The sequence below is a fragment of the Cervus elaphus genome, chromosome 13, assembly GCF_910594005.1.
Source record: "Cervus elaphus chromosome 13, mCerEla1.1, whole genome shotgun sequence".
Lineage (NCBI taxonomy): Eukaryota > Metazoa > Chordata > Mammalia > Artiodactyla > Cervidae > Cervus > Cervus elaphus.
The window spans coordinates 59,908,323-59,924,779 of record NC_057827.1 but is presented as its reverse complement, the minus strand read 5'-3'; the positions used below and the strand labels follow the sequence as shown (position 1 = coordinate 59,924,779).

Genomic DNA, 16,457 nt, shown 5'->3' with positions numbered 1-16,457 from the left:
TACTTTAGGCTTTGGAGGCTGTACTCTGCTGTTTTACATAGTGTTTTTAAGGTTATTTTTCCTTGAGCTTCAGGCCTAGAAAAATATCTTGTGCCTTTTACTTTTATGGAATGTGGTTTTCTTAGGTACTCACTTAACTCTCTCAGCCTGTAAATTTCTGTCCAGGAAATCTGCTAACAAATATCTTAACTTTCTCCCCCTCCATTCTTTCTTAGAATCCTCACAAATTCTTCCCTGATGAACGCTTTGGAGATGAAAGTCCACTCTTGACAATGAGACAGTCTGGGAGAGGTCGAGTTAACAGCACGCCCACTGCAGAAACCATGTTTACAGACCTGGACTCTTTCGTGGCCTTCCATCCACCCTTACCCCCACCACCACCTCCCTACCACCCGCCAGTGACCCCAGTCCACAACCAGCTCAAAGCAGGCTGGAAGCAGAGACCTCCCAGTCAGCATCCGTCGCGTTCGTTTTCGTATCCCTGTAATCACTCACTGTTTCACTCCAGAGCAGCCCCTAAAGCTGGCCCGCCTCCAGTCTACTTGCCAGGTGTGAAGGCAGCGGCCCCTGACTGTGCCAGCACCACGGGGCTGGGGAGACAGACGGTGGCCGCCGCCGCCGCCTCAGCAGCAGTAGCATCTGAGAAACAAGTGGTGAGTCCGCACTTCACTGACTTACCTAAAGGTAAAAGTTTCTGGAATGTTAAAAGTAATTTCCTAGGCCCCAGGAGCCCTACCTGGGACTCAGCAGTGCACAGAAGTGTAACTGACAAGCTGAAAGCATAGACTTACGGAGTGTGGAAATTGGAGAGAAAAAAAGAGTGTAGGTGGATGAGAAAGTCCAGAGAAAAGAGACAAGATGTGTGTGGTGGGAAGAAGTGAGTGCCTTCCCTTATGTTCACGTGCAGGTGTCTGGATGAGGTGGAGTTACTGGGCAACACAGGTGATGATGTTACTGGTTTCACAGTGTACTCTTCAAGCATGTGCATGTCTAGAGTCTGTTCTTGGCCTCTATTCTGTAGAGTCTGCTATTCTCCCAAAGGCTTTGCTGGGGCGGGAAGGGGAAGCTACTTGTAGCTGAGCATACCATCAGGAACAGTGTGGCAGGAGACTCCCCATTCATAAAAGAGGCAGAAAATTGACCCTCATGAGTGTTTCTGCCTCTAGCAAGCTGTTTGATCAGAGCACTCATTTAATTGGAAATCACAGTTGCCAGCTCTAGTCGCTAATAAATTAAGCGAGACTTCCTTGCTTAATCTTGCACTGCATTGAAGGTTGAATTTCTGTTGTATATAATACATTTAAAAAAAAAAACCAATATTGATTTTTAAGTCTTCCTGCTTAGTCACACATTATCAGTAGCATTCAACATAAGAGATAAAAGATACATATATTCAGGGAATCTCCATTGAAAGATGACTGGACGAGTGTATATCTTGAGTCAAATTATGGTCCTTCCTCACGTTTTACCCTTCTGCCTATTCTCCCTGCTATCCACTCCAACCCCTCAAAAAAAAAAAAAGAAATAACAAAGGTTAATAGTGTTGGATAAACCCAATTTCCATCTTATCGGCCTGGGCCTCAGTGCCACAGTTACAAAAATTCTACTATATAATTAAATAAAACTCCCTTTGAAGGTAATTTATCTGTATGTTCCATGGAGTCCTGATTATAATAATGAAAAATTGGAAACTGCCTTAAGTTCTCACAGTGGAAGAATAGTTAAGCAGTCATGCCTCATCAATACAGTGGAATAGTATGCAGTAATTTAAATAGAAATCTCAAAGAAAATTTAGTGACAGTATTATATATGCACTAAATTTTATGAAAATTAGTATATGTGCAAAATTAAGGTGAGAGAACTGCTTCAAAATGTTAATAATAGTGGTTATCTCAGTAGGGAAGGTTTGGGGTTTTGTGGGGGTTTTTATAGTTTTCTAGATTTTTATTATTCTTAAAATTAAGCATGTGTTTTTATAATGAGTAAATAAAATCAGTGAACATCATTTGAAAAAGAGGGAGTCACAGGCCTTTTTAACCTTCCCCCTGTTTTGTTTCTGTTTGCAGTGCACACAACCTGTGCTAAACGATCTAATGCCAGATATTGCCATGGGTGTGTCCACGCTGTCACTCAAGGACAGGAGGCTTCCAGAACTTGCTGTGGACACAGAATTAAGCCAGGCAGTTTCTGAAGTAGGACCAGGGCCTCCCCAGCATCTATCGTGTATTTCACAGAGGCATACACACACGTCTCGAAAGAAACACACACTAGAGCAAAAAACAGATGCTCGAGAAAATCAGCAGGAATATCCGGATTTCTATGACTTCTCAAATGCTGCTTGCAGACCATCCACTCCTGCCCCTGGCAGACGTACCCCCTCCCCTTCACAAGGTGGATATCTTGGTCCCGATTTGTATAGCCACAATAAGGCATCACCAAGTGGCTTAAAGTCAGCCTACCTACCAGGCCAGACCTCGCCTAAAAAGCAGGAAGAAACTAGGAGAGAATATCCACTTCCCCCCGATGGGCATCCACACAGACAGAAGAGTGAGCCGATACACCTCGACGTTGTTGAGCAGCCTCCCCAGCGGCCAGATTTTCCCTTGGCAGCCCCAGAAAATGCCGGCAGTGGTTCAGCCCATGTCAGGGGGCGAGCAGCAATGGAGACTGACTTGACTTTTGGGCTGACTCCTAACAGACCTTCACATTCTGCATGTAGCTCTGAAGCTCCAGAAGAGAGATCTGGCAGAAGACTGGCAGATGAGTCCCTGGGCCATGTAGCTCAGCGAAATACAGATTTGGAAAGGGAAGATTCAATCAGCAGAGGAAGGAGGTCCCCGAGCAAGCCAGACTTCCTCTACAAAAAGTCTGCCCTCTGAGAGCAACCTCCAAGTTGTCCGTGCCTGAGATGTGAAACATCCCATTTTATGATGTAACCCAACAACTTAGAGACCAGTTTATTGATGCCAGCTGATAACTCAGTTTCACATTATTTTATTCTAGTTTTTGTATATACATGTTTATTAGACATGGCATGCTAAGAGGGTTATTTTGAATGCTGCATCTGTCTGTTTTGTGTTTGAACAATTGGGTGGGAAAGCATTTTTAAGAACAAGCAAGCTGGCACTTTTTTTTTTTTCCCTCTTTACAAACAATGGAATTTTTTTGCACTTGTACCTTTGTTTTATCTGTATTGGTTTTATATCAGTATGTTAAACTTTATTGCCACATTTAAAGAACTGTATTTTCATACTTTTTTGCATTTTACCTTTCATCTACCTATTTCCACGTGCATTGGATTGCACACTAAGATGTATTTTCTTATGAAATAGTTCTGTGTTTATTTTTTAATTATAGAAATTCCAAAGAACAGCACATCAAAATGCTCCTCTCTTTTCCGTAGTTGTTTCAGTTCAGAAACCTTCCTGCTCAGTCTTCGTAAATCTCATGTCATCCTATTTAAATAAGTCCTGGAAGCTGATCTTCATTCCTCCAGCAGGAGCCCAATCAGGAATCCTGAAGTTTTCCTGGTTCAGGAAAGAACAAGGAGAAAAGCCTTCTGCGTCCAGGCAAAAGCTTGTTGTTTCATCCACAGTGCAGACTCTTGTTAGAATCACTGCAGGTTCTGGTCATGTGGATTAGAGTTTCACTAGATGAGGTTTGAAAGAGATCAGCTTTCTTGGAATCCTAAAGCAGTGGAATTAGTAACTTAAGCTTGCACTACGGGATCGCTGCTTCTGAGCATCAACTCAGCAGCTGAGAGGGGAGTGACTGCTTGCTGCCTTCAGTTGTCCTGCTCTCTGGTGGGGAAGAAAAAAAACAAAAGGGCTTCAGTTTTATGGATGTCATTGGTGTTTGTAAGTAGATGTTTTAAGTGTTTTTCAAAGTGTGTCAGAATTTTGGTGTCCTTTAAAAAGTTATTGTATAATGCATAATGCTTTGTCACCAAAAAAGAAAAACCATTTTTTTTTTCCAGTGAAACACTACATGTCCTACTTGAACTCCACTGGGGACGCTGGTTTGGGATTTTACTGAACCACTGAGCACATGGGATCTTTTAAGATCCTTTCCCTTAGAAGGGCAATGTGTGAGCTAAGGACTGTTGTTTTCTTACTCTCCAATGTAAATATATTAGCATTTGAGTTTTTAAATCACTTCAACATTATTTGAGCATTCACTTTGTATTTTTACACATAACACCCAGCCGTAGCACTTAGAAGAAAAGAGACTTTCTGAGCACTCCCTCGCTTGAAGGATGTTCGGGAGCCTCCTCTCTGTGTATGTATATATACATATATACAACTCTGAATCACTCACACTCACTCTAAAACTATGCAGGGCTAGGGAGCCTTTACAAGCTATCATATAAATGAATTACATGCACTTTTAAGTAAATAGGTTTCTATTGGATGTCAACAACTCTGATTTTTCCCGAAACTGTAGTTTCTCTTACAGTCTCTTCCTACTTTACCCTGTGGATATACACTCAGGAATAATCTGACATTTTAAAAAATCCTAACAGTAGATAGTCTCAAAACTGGGAACACGTCAGTTGATCTGTCTACACCGGCAAACTGCTGCCTCTCGCTCCGCTGCCTGACTAGTTAGCTGCTGCCCGTGCATCCGTCGATGTTGGCCACGCTGCACACCAAGCCCTGGGTCTCCCAGAGTCAGCACCAGGCTGCTATGAGATCAGCTGCATATCATCACCTCTGAGGTTCCTTTTTTTTTTAAGAGACGGAAAACTTTAGGACTCTGTTCTCATTTTTAGGAGGTTTGACCTTTTGTAATAAGATGATGGTGTCTTTTGAAACTAATCTCGGTCTGTCTCTCCTCAGAAACAAAAAATATTCATTCCATCGCATTCCTTAAGGTTTGTTATGTACATGTGTTGACATGAATTCTTTTGATACAGTTTTAAATTTCTCTTCTGAATTCAGACTGTGCTGTGCTGTGCTGGTACTGCAATTAAGAGTGAGTAGATATAGTTGGTGGGGAAGTCTTTCTGATCTCCAACCTGTTTTTTTGTGTTTGTTTTTTTTAAAGACATAAGAGCTATTGACCCCCCACATGGCATATTTCTGAAAATCTATTAAATATTCTTTCATGTCCCCAAAATAGAAAAGAAGTGACCCACTGTTACTAGTTTTATTTAATTTATGAAGTTTGTTTTTAATAATTTGGCAGCATACCTGGCTGAACTGTGTATAGAGAGAAACGTGCTGTGGGCCTGTGGACTGCTGTGACTTGCAGAGGGTGAACAGACGTGGGTTAGGGTAGGGTTAATGGATTTTTAATGTGTCTCGTGAAATATGGTCAGTAGGGTAGGTTGAATAGCTATGTGCCTCTGGCTTTTGACCCCATCTCTTCAATCTTTTTTAATGCTTCGTAAGCATTAAAATCTTTCAGTGCTGTACTAAGATAAATGTGAAGTCTGAGTAAGATTGCTCTGAGAAAACATGTATAATATAAAACTTAGGCCGTAGGGCCTAGCGTTTTACTCGGTGTAGAAACTTCCTGAGAACCAAATCTCAACACACCAGATCTCCTCTTGAGGCCATGGACAATCAGGCCGTTAGACAATCGCCACTTTTGGGGCCCACCATGTTGAGGTTGGCGAATGCCAGCTAGACCCTGGAGCGGAAGCAGAGGATCCGCGTTTCTTCAAGATGCTGTTGGTCTTGTTCTTACATTTTTGTTTTAATTCTATGATCTTGATTAATAATTTCAGTTCAGAGTCATAGGTATGACTCCTAAGGGGAAAAGATAGCAAGAAAGGCAAAACATATTCCGGAAAAAAGAGTCGTTTGAATTGTCCACGTACCATGCATAAGCTTTCTCAGCGCCCCTGTAGCTTTTTCTAGGCACATCCCTAGACCTAAGCTCTCCTGACATTTCGGTAACCAGGTAGATTTTAAGGATTTTAAATGACTTCTTTTTATTTGAGTTCTTTTTTGTTATTATTGAACTCTCTATGAAACTTTACCTAATTCTTGTTTATCCCTCCTTAAAAAAAAAAAAAAAAAAACCTGTTCTTCATTGGGTTTTCTTTGGATTTGTTCTTCAAACTTGAGTAGCAGTGGATAGCGCTTGTCCATTGATGGATGGAAAACAGCACGTGCCGTCTCAGCAGAGGGTACAAAGCTGACCCCGCCGTGTGTCGGTCTCTAGAGGTCTCAGTAACAACTCGGCAAAATATGTATTTTCATGTTTAAATCTGCCTTTTAGGGAAAATAAGTTTCGTGAAACACTTGTAAGATACCTGTTCACAATTCTAAAGCATTTATGTTTTTATCTTAGGACTGAACTCAAAGGGAAATGTTTGACTTTTTAATTATTTGGTTGACCTTTAACTTACTGTTGAAAGTTACTATTAAAGCAGCAGTGATGGGTGCTACTCCCCGTTCTGCAGTAGTTTACTTTGTCTACTAAGGAGTTTGCTTTCAAACCTCATTACAGATAACCTTACTAAAAGAGTTACCGTCACACACTAAAGGGTATTGTGCTATTTTTCCATTAACACTATTGTGTAAACAATGTTCTATGAAATGTTAAGTTGTCTCTTTGTCCTATTGATTGCAATAGCTGTTATGTAATTGTTGTATTGGCAAGTCTTTTGATTTTTTTTTTTTTCCTCTAGAAAACCCTCAGACCATGAGTCTCAATCTTCCATATTCTGAATACTATAATGCTGTGGCCATTTCTGTAGAAAGATGACTCGCAAGTGTGTATCTTGAAAATAACCTCTTGTGTTTGAGTGTTTACGTGGGTTCTGTCTCAAGAGCTGAGAGGAGCTCTGGAAGCTTCATGGTGTACCTGCACATGACTGTGTGTGTGGGTTCGATGGGCAGGTGGGACGGAACCTTGCCCTTCGGTGGGGTGGCTGAGAGAGAGATTCCTGAACTCCACTTGCTGTTTATGCACCACGTCTGCACTTGAGAGAGGTGGTGTCTTCTACAACACTGCATTTCTTGTGGTTGTGCTGTTACTGGTATAAAGTCAAGTGCCTTCAATGCTAAAGGCTCAGAAATTTTTCTTAAAACTGATTTCATGTCCTATGCAAGTGTTTTCTACAACCTGCATAACCAGTACTTTGTAAAACTTGTTTACGCTTCGACTGTACATAGTGTTTTTTAAAGAAATACATAGTATTTTTATTTAGGTACCTCCGAACTTGAACTCGTCTGTGGGAAGCATTGTAAAACGATCGATCCATTTCTCTTTTGAGTACCATTACGGTTGTACAGAGGTTTTCACTGGTTCTATTTTTCTACTGTTACTGACAAGCATGTAACACTGACTTTATCCTACATATAGTTGGCGTTTCAAATAAATGGCTTGGATAGAACCCGCTGAGTTGGATACAGTCTGTTTTAGCAGGTAGCACACAGTCCTCAGTTACAGAAGCGATTTTGTCCCCACCAGCAGGGTAGAAAGTGGGAGGTCTTCTAGATGGACTTCTCCTCTGTCTCTTGGCCTTCAGGTATTCAGAGACTTGTTAAGTATTAATGGATTTCTTGGAAATAACCATCTTCTCATTTGATTCAAGTTCAAAATTTCCTGTGATGTCACTGGGGGCATTCCTGAGAGATTTCATTTTACACTTTAAACAAAAGTAACTTGCGCAGGGGCCACCACAGGGACTTCAGCTTTCAAAACACATGAACCCAACACCTGGAATGAGTCAGCGCCTGGAAGGGCTGTGGTGAGAGACACAGATACATCCCAAGGTTCACAGGCCTCCAAGTGTCAGACACCTGGCTTCGATTCAAACTCCAAGCATTAATTAGTACTTTTCAGTTTGAAAGGGGAATGATGTCATGATCTAGAGCCTAGTTTTCTGGAAAAAAAAAAAGAAAACATGTAAAATAGAAAGCTTTCCAATTTGCATTTTGTTAAATCACTATTTAAAACTTTTATTCATTTCACTAATAAGTTCCATCCTAGCATTTCACCCTTTGTTCCTCACTATGGCAGTTCTCACAATGTTTTATAACCATCTTAGGTTTAACTGTGGGGTATCAAGATAAAACCTAAAGTTTCTGGAGGTGAGCTTCTTCAAATTCTAAAACAGGAAATCGAATAAGTCAGCTTTCACTTGTGTTCTTGTAGATTCCCCTGGAAAAGTGAGTCGAGGCCAGCTTCCCTAGCCACTGTTAGCCTTAACCTCTGTTCAGTGCAGTAAGTGTTGAGTCCGCTTTTCCCAGGGGACTGTGGAGCAGCAGACAGCAGAGAGGATACCTATTCTCAGAGGCCTTAAAGTAGCTGGAGAGACACTGGAGGAGTACAGAGGGACTGAGGGGACAGCTGGCTCACCTCGGGCCGGGGATGAAAGGGAGGAGAAACACTGGATTCACTGCGGAGCACTTGATTGTTTTTTTCCTGTAATCAGTGACTTAGGAATTGTTTTATTTAATCCTCTGTGAATCACATACTATTATTAGTGCCTAGGAGAAGAGAGCAAGAGAGGATGAGGTGGTTGGGTAGCATCACCGACTCAGTAGACATGAATTTGAGCAAATTAGGAGATAGTGAAGGACCAGGAAGCCTGGTGTGCTGCAGCCCATGGGGTCGCAGAGAGGCGGACACGACTTGGCGACTGAACAACACCACAAATGAGAAAACCAAAGCACAGAGATACTGAATGGTTCGTCCAAGGTCACACAGCTAGTTCGTTGGCAGAGCCTGAGTTCAAACCCCAGGCATTCTGGCTCCAGAGCCCAAGTTCTCAGCCACGGTATTGTACCGCACACCAGAAAGCATGGTGCCCAGGTAAGGGGCCAGAGTGTGCAGGGGGTGCAGATAGGCATAAGCGGGGCACTTGTGTCTTCAAACATTCACCCAATGAGCATCTTCTACCTGCCAGGCTCTGCCAGGCCCTGAGGTGACAGGAATAAACAAGACAGCCACAGTCCTAGCAGTGAGAATGTTAGGGTCTCGAGGGAAAAAAAGACGCAGGATTACAGAGGTAAGGCTGGGGTTCTGACTGGTGCCAGGACTGGGAAGTCCTCCAGGTGGAATCAAAGTCAGGTGAAGGAAGAGTCCCAGGGCGAAGAGGAGCCGGTTTCCAGCAGTTTCCGGGGCTGAGCACTGGGGAAGCCAGAGTTGGCCGAGAGGTGGTTTGGGCCCATCTTGCCAGCCCTTCCAGGACAGCCTGAGGATTTTGAAATTGATCCTCAAAGCAACAGGAAGGGCTGCAGGGTTTTCAACAGGGACATAAATGTAATCAGATTTGTATGTTCCACATCACAGGACTGAGGAGCAGGTGTGGATCAGGAAACCAGGCAGGAGGCTGGCACAGCCTCCAGGGGAGAGCTTGGATAGCCAACAGAGCAGAGAGGAGTATGGTTAGGGAGTAGTATCTCCAGGACTTGGGGGTTGCTTGGGCATGGGGAGAGAGTGGGAGGAGTCAGGTCAAGGGGAAAAACCATGAATTTAATGTTGATTGTGTTCACTTGGTGATTCCATATAAGCCGGGGACTCAGAAGCAAGGGCCAAGCTGGAGGTGCCAGTGAGAGTTGTCCACAAACATGCATGTATGCATGACAAGTCGCTTCAGTCTCTGTGACCCTATAGACCATAGCCCACCACATACTGGGTGGCAGTGAAAGCCTTGGGAGTAGACGGGGTGAGGTAGGGGGACGGTTGAAATTAAAAGAAGGCCAAGAATGAACAAGGAAGTCTCACCTTTACTGGTCAGCTTGAGGGAGTTGCTGCTGACCAAGGGCTGCCTACCAGGTAGAAAACCAGTGTGGTTCTCAGAAGGGCAGGAGGGACTGTTCAAAAAGGGTGGAATATGATCTTCAGAATGAATGAAGTGAAAAGCCAAATACAAAACAGGGCATATGGACACCCCCAGTTGTGGAGAAGATGAGAAAAAGGAGCTACATGATAAATTTCATATTCAAGAAAATGTCTGCAAAAACCTATGAGAACATTTGCACGAGAGGCACTGTAATCAGGTGGGGGGAACTTAATTGTATACTTTCTGTACTGGTTGAATTTTTAAATTGCCTGCATGTGTTACTTTTTCAAGTTAAAGGTTGAGATGAAGGATCAATTCCACCCCTCTCCCAAAGTTAACTCAGTGGTGGCTGCTGCTCAGAGATTTTTGGAAAATCAGGCTCAAGAGATGATTTGGGTCAGCACCGTGGAGAAGGTGAGTGAGTGAGCTTGGCAAGAGCAGTTTGGTGGCAGGATAGAGAAAAGCCAGGTGGGATGGGTGGGAGTCCACGTGGGATACATGGAGACAGCCTGAGGGAGCAGCTGGGGCAGAGATGAGTGCAGAGAGGACAGAGGCTGTGGCAGTGGTGAGGTGTCAGGGGCCCCAGCCAACCCCCACGTGTCCATCATGAGAGGCAGTCACACTCAGATGCAGCCCAACGGGGGTCTATCCCTCATGGAAGAGGAGGAGGCCAGCTCAGCATCATCTGTTCTTAAAAGACTCTTAGTTCTGGGACTTTCCTGGTGGTCCAGTGGTTAGGACTCACTGCCAAGGGCTGGGGCTCAAGCCCTGGTCAGGGAACTAATCCCACAAGTTGCATAGCCAAATAAAAAAAAAAAAAAAAAACCTGTTTCTAATCACAGCTGCCTTCTCCAAGTATCAGCAATCATTCAGCAGCAGCAAAAGTTCATTTTCGAATCCGTAGAGAACCCTGTGAAAGTCCCTGTCCTGTTACCAGAACCTGCTATCCCCCACGTAACAGGACCAAAGCAGATGAATTGAGACCTTTGGTCATTTCTAGTACTGGTCTAGTACTGATGCTGAAGCTTAAGCTCCAATACTTTGGCCACCTGATTCAAACAGCCAGCTCATTGGAAAAGACCCTAATGCTGGGAAAGATTGAGGTCAAGAGAAGAGGGCGACAGAGGATGGCATCACCAACTCACTGGACATGAACTTGGGCAAACTCTGGGAGATGGTGAGGGACAGGGAGGCCTGGTGTGCTGCAGTCAGTGGGATTGCAAAGCATCAGACATGACTTAATGACTGAACAACAAGTATTGGTCATCTGTCCGAATGCCAGGAACACAAGAATTCCCCAGAAGGGACCATCCTGTTCCCTGGACCCTCCCAGACCCTTGTCTGCACGTTTGCTCATCTGTCCAGGTTTGAGGGATGCTCCCTGCAAAGAAAGGATGGCAGTGACTTTGTGGGTCTGCTCTCCATCCCCCACTAAGCCTGCATGAAATGTCCCAGCTCCAAACGCAGCTTACACTTGATAGCGAGAACACCACCGGCATCACGGACCTCATCTCTGTCTTCGCCTCGACGGCTCATCAGTGTGTCCCTCATCTGCACAACTCTGGCCCCTTTTTATTTGGCCTCTAAAACCCCCGGAGCTCACCATGCTGAATAGCCCAGACATGGCCCTGAGGCTTTGTGTCAGCGGCAGGGTGAAGACGTCCTCCTCTGAGGTCTGCCCTGGGGTGAGCCTCACAACTTGCAGAGCCTCGGATTTGGGGGCGTCACCTGTCTGTAAACTTGGGTGGACATCTGCAGCCACAAAGTCTGCTAGTCCAAGCGTGCTTGTGACCACTGCTGGCTGGTGAGAGACTGAGGAAGCCAAGGCCAGAAATCCCAAGGGAGGACGGGGATTGTTCCAGAGTGGGGGCTTGTCTGGTGGGGACCATCACTGGGGTGCCACCTCATCCACCTCAGCCGGTGTGTCCTCATCCTTAAATGGGGTGTCAGTAGTTCACTGTCTGAGCTCTGTGTGGACTTCTCACGTTTTGCCTCTTAATCCTTGAGTCATGCTGCATTGCCTTCCTGTTCTCGGGTGAAGAAGCTCCTCGATACCCCTGGCAGGCCTGCTGTGAGGCTCTATGGGCAGCTCTTGCCTTTTGCACTCTCCTGCTGAAATCCCTTACCTTAAACGTCCTCCATTTCTGGAACCTTCCATCAGATGAACCAAATACCTCACCACCCTCTGTGACTGGACTACAACCATTTGTAATTTCTCCACGTCTGGACAGATCCACCCACCCTCTGGTCAGTCCAGGTGTGGGTCACCCCGAGAGGCCCAAGTGTCCCAACTTCCCACCACCAAACAAGGGGTTGCCAGTACTGTGTTCTTTGTGGCGAGGGGGTCAGCTGTCCCCCTGGACCTGCTGTTTCCCCTCTGCCGAGTCACTTGCACAGCCCCCTGGACTCTTCCCATGATCCAGCTCCACCCCTGGATTCCCACGGCCATCCCCTGACCCGGTCCCCCGCCCTTCCTCTGCGATGGCCTCTTCCTTCCCACCATCTCCTCTTCACCGGCCTTCTCCTCGGCTGAGGCCCAGCCCTCCCCCCACTCTGCAGGCCTCTCCCGGGAACACTTCCCACACCTAAGGGTCAGAGTGAGCGGTGTGAGGCCGCCCCCCTGTGTGGCACCCCAGCATCCCTGCAGCTCCCCCACCTGCCTGTCCCACCCTCAGCCTTGTGACTGTCACCCCGTCCCTCCTGTCACACCCTGGGGCCTCGGCTCAGCCTCGCTGTTGGCCTCTCCGCCATCAGCCTGGGGAGCAGCCGGGACCATCCCCAGCTGCCTGCTCCACCATTCCTGCCTCCCACTCCACCACCCCGCCCCTGTCCCCAGAAAGGCTCCACCTTTGAAACCCTACCTCACTTCCTGCTCTCAGGCCACCTCGTCCCAGATGCCCCCCACCCCCCACCTCCCGCTTCCTCTGGATCTCTGGCCTTTGAACAGCCCAGCCTCCCTAGGTGTCTGCCTCCTCGACCTGCTCACCTTGCCACCAATTTTCTGGCCAGATTCAACCCATAAATAATAGACACGTCCATCTCCTGGATCTGGAGCCAGCTCTGGGGACAGCTGAAGACAGTCGTACAGCCGCGGTCCCCACAGTCCCCAGGCTCCCGGCCACTTTGCGCCCTTGCCTCCTCTCACGGCTGCCGCCCTCCAGCTTGCTGCTCAATCTCACGGGCAAAATAAGCTACCCCCAGGTCCCTCATCTTCTCTCCTCTGTGACCCTTCCGGTGAGCTGAGGCACCTCTTTCTCCCCCTAGGGTCACCATCCATCCCCAGCCTCTTGCTTGGGCACGCTGCGCTGGGGTTGTGTTTCTTGGAAGGCGTAGGAACCCCTCCCTGGAGTGGTTTAGACACTGGAAGACAGTCCAGTCCTGTCGTGTAGTGAATTTTCCAAAAGAAAACTCAGAAAAAGAGTCAGGGTCCCTCCTACCCCAGGGCCAAACACAATATACCCTGATTTAGGTAAAAGCTGTCAGCATCTCCCATCATTTCTGCCCCGAGATTCTTAACTGTTTCCGGTGCCCCCATGTGAAGGAGGCTGGACTGTGGAGTGAAATGAGCTGGGAATCACCACTGATGGTGGACCCCCCCCCGGCTTCTCATCACCTCAGTTTCCACATCTGTAAAATGGGGACAGGCAATCCTACTCTGTGGGCCACTGTGGGTAGGAGAAGAAGATCACGTGCACAAGCGCATGCAGCCCACGGCCATGCACCCAACAGGGGGGCAGGTGGGCCCACGTTCCAGCCCTTTAACCATAAGTTGGAAGGACGGACCCTGACCTTGAAAAATTTACCGTTTAGTGGGGAGAACAGATACCAAGCAAATAAACCCACAAATATATCGTTACTGACCGGGGTACATGCTGTTACAAAGTAAAACAACAATTTGAATATTAGCCACACTGCGGGGTCTCTCCATTTATAATAAAGAGGTCACGGAGGGGAGGGGAGGCCGGGCAGGAAAGAGAGAGCCCGGGGCCTCCGTCAGGGCAGCTGACCTGCTGATTCACCGAGAACAGAACCTGGGGGATGAAATCTGTGGCTGACTCTGCAGCTTTGCGAAGAAACTGGTTGGGAAGGGGCGTCTGTCATTCTTATCAGGGTCTCTGTCCTCAGCTGCCGCCCCATTTTATCCCCAGCTCCAGGCCTGCCAGGGGGGTAGGCTTTCCTGATGGGGTGGAGAGCCCCATCCCTCCGCGTATCGGGTGCTGAGATTCCCAACGTGGTCACCCCCGGCTGTGCGCCTCCACGGGCCTCTTACCACCGGAACGGCCTGAGTGGCACCTGCAGCCCCGAGGACGTGAGGACAGCCAGCACACAGGCTCATCCCTGCAGACCCCAGCGGCTTCCTTACTCCACGGGCGCTGCTCGGGGTGGAAGGAGACAAAGAGACGGGTCAGTTGTGATGGCTGATTTTCTGTCAACTTGACTGGGCCGCGGGGTGCCCGAACGTCTGGCTAAACATTATCCTGGTGCACCTAGGAGAGCATTTAGCATCTGTACCTGTAGACTGAGTAAGGCGGATGCCCCTCCTGGAGTGGTGGCATCATTCGATCCGTTGAAGGCCTGAATAGAACAAAAATGTGGAGAGAGGATTTACTCTCTGCCTGTTGGGGCTCAGATACTGGCCTCCTCCAGGACTGGGACACTTACATCATCAGCTCCCAGGTTCTCAGACCTCCAGGCTTGGGCTGGAACCACCCCACTGACTTTTCCTGGGTCTCCAGCTTACAGACGGCAGATCACAATCACATGAATCAATTCCTTATTTTATAGACCTAGGTAGACAGAGAGGTAGGTGTGTATATCTCCTGTTGGTTCTGTTTCTCTGGAAAACCTAATACAGTTGTGTATTAGTCTCTCAGTCCTGTCCAACTCTTTGACGCCCCATGGACTGTAGCCCACCAGACTCCTCTGTCCATGGAATTCTCCAGGCCAGAATACTGGAGTGGGCTGCCATTTCCTTCTCCAGGGCAACTTCCCAACTCAGGGATCAAACCCAGGTCTCTTGCATTGCAGGTGGATTCTTTACCAGCTGAACCACCAGGGGAAACCCAATACAGTTGTAGAACATTGCATTTTGGCTCATTATAGCTCAGCTGCATCCAGAAGCCTGAGGCAGAGAGGCGAGAGGGAAGCCAGGAGGTGGGGATGTGAGTGAGAAAAACCGAGTAGCATGAGGCATGGGCCCCACACAGGAGGAAAGACGGCTGAAGAGAAACCCAGGTGGGAGTCTCCAGGTGGGGGGAGTTGAGACAAAGCTGAGTAGGGGGCTGGAGATCGCCAGGAACAACCTAGGAATCCCTGGGAGAGACCAGAACAAAACGTTGGATGGGAGGCTGATGGAAAAGTCCAGAAGTGTCCAGCCTTTTTCCACAGGAAAAGGCACCAGCCCTGGGAGAGTGAGGGACAGGCGCCATGTGTGGCAGGGAGTGCTCTGTCACGGGCAGTGCTCAGAAGATGCTAGAGCACCGCAGAAGTGTTCTCTGCTGCAGCGGAGTCCAGGGGTTGCAGACCACAAGCTTCAGACCAGACTACTCCAGTGGCTGAGTGCCTGAACCACAACAAAGGCCTGGATGATTTTGTCTCCTCTCTGCCTTCCAGGGTGTTGGCTTCCTCCCGAGTCTGGCCCCCTGGTGCTCGCAGGAGTTATGCCGGCAGCCAAGAGAGAAGAAAGGCCTAGTGCCCTCGTCACCTGGCGCTGCCCCAGGAGCATGGAGGCACGGAGGCCAGGGGGCTGAGACCAGCACGGGACCCTCTGAGGATCACCTGCGAGACGGGACCCTGTCCCGAGACGTGAGGCTGGGGGGCTTCTCGGGTCCCTTCGTCCGAGGGGTCCTGGGACCCTAAGTATGGAATGCTCGCTTAGTGCCCAGTGGCCCAGGGCACCAGTGAGGCACCCTTCTGGCTGTAGCCCGGATGCCCTCTTAGGCCAAGGCTTGCGTCTGATAGCTGCTTCAAGGTGGACGACGGGGAGGCAGACTCACTGGCTCCTGGGGGCTCTGCTGGGTTGATTTCCATGTTTCCTGTGCTTCCCACGTTCTCAACACACACTCACCTTCTGTGGGTGCTGAACTAGGTCCCTGCCAAGGTCCGGTTATCACTTGGATTGCTCTTTCAATTTTCTTCTGCTGCACTAGGGTCCTTTCAGGGAGCTGGGAGGTGCGCTGTTTTCTTGGCATGGACAGTTCTTTCATCCTGAGTGTTCACCGGTGAGAGCAGCTCCAGGGCTATGAAGAGCACTTTATTCACCAGCACTTATCACAGGCGATGACTGCAACTGTGAATCATTCCCCAGGAAGCAAGAGCTGGGGGAAGGCCACAGATGGGCCTCTTCACTAGCTTCTTGGTTTGTCCTCACATTTACTTTTGAAATAATGGCTACCATGGAGGTGGACAGCATCTCTTCCTTGGCCTGTGGGCTCCTGGCTGTCTCCCCTGTATAGAGCAAGACCTGAGCGCATTGCAATTCATCACAACCCTCACCCCTCTTTGTTCTCTGTTCACCTAGGAAATTATGGACCCTCTCTCCTCGGAGGTGTTGTAAAGTGGGGTGAGTGTGTGTTCCTCAGAGGTGTTGTAAAGCCGGGTGTGTATATATGCGTGTGCACCCATGTGCAAAGAAGCTCTGCTGGCAAGACCTGAGGTCTGGGGTGTGTGTGTGTGTCCTGGGATCAGGTCACATCGTCCTGGGGAGACAGGA

General features: G+C 47.8%; 1 protein-coding gene across 2 annotated transcripts in view; it reads left to right on the top strand.

The window, feature by feature from the left end:
• BTBD7 (BTB domain containing 7) overlaps positions 1-7,348 on the top strand; it is a 90,567-nt gene extending 83,219 nt beyond the window's left edge. For both annotated transcript variants that reach the window (XM_043921385.1, XM_043921386.1), the window contains exons 10-11: positions 216-653; positions 2,067-7,348. In XM_043921385.1, coding sequence (XP_043777320.1) covers positions 216-653; positions 2,067-2,879 — 1,251 coding nt within the window. In that variant the 3' untranslated portion in view covers positions 2,880-7,348. The remainder of the gene's footprint in view (positions 1-215; positions 654-2,066) is intronic.
• Positions 7,349-16,457: the final 9,109 nt, after the last annotated feature.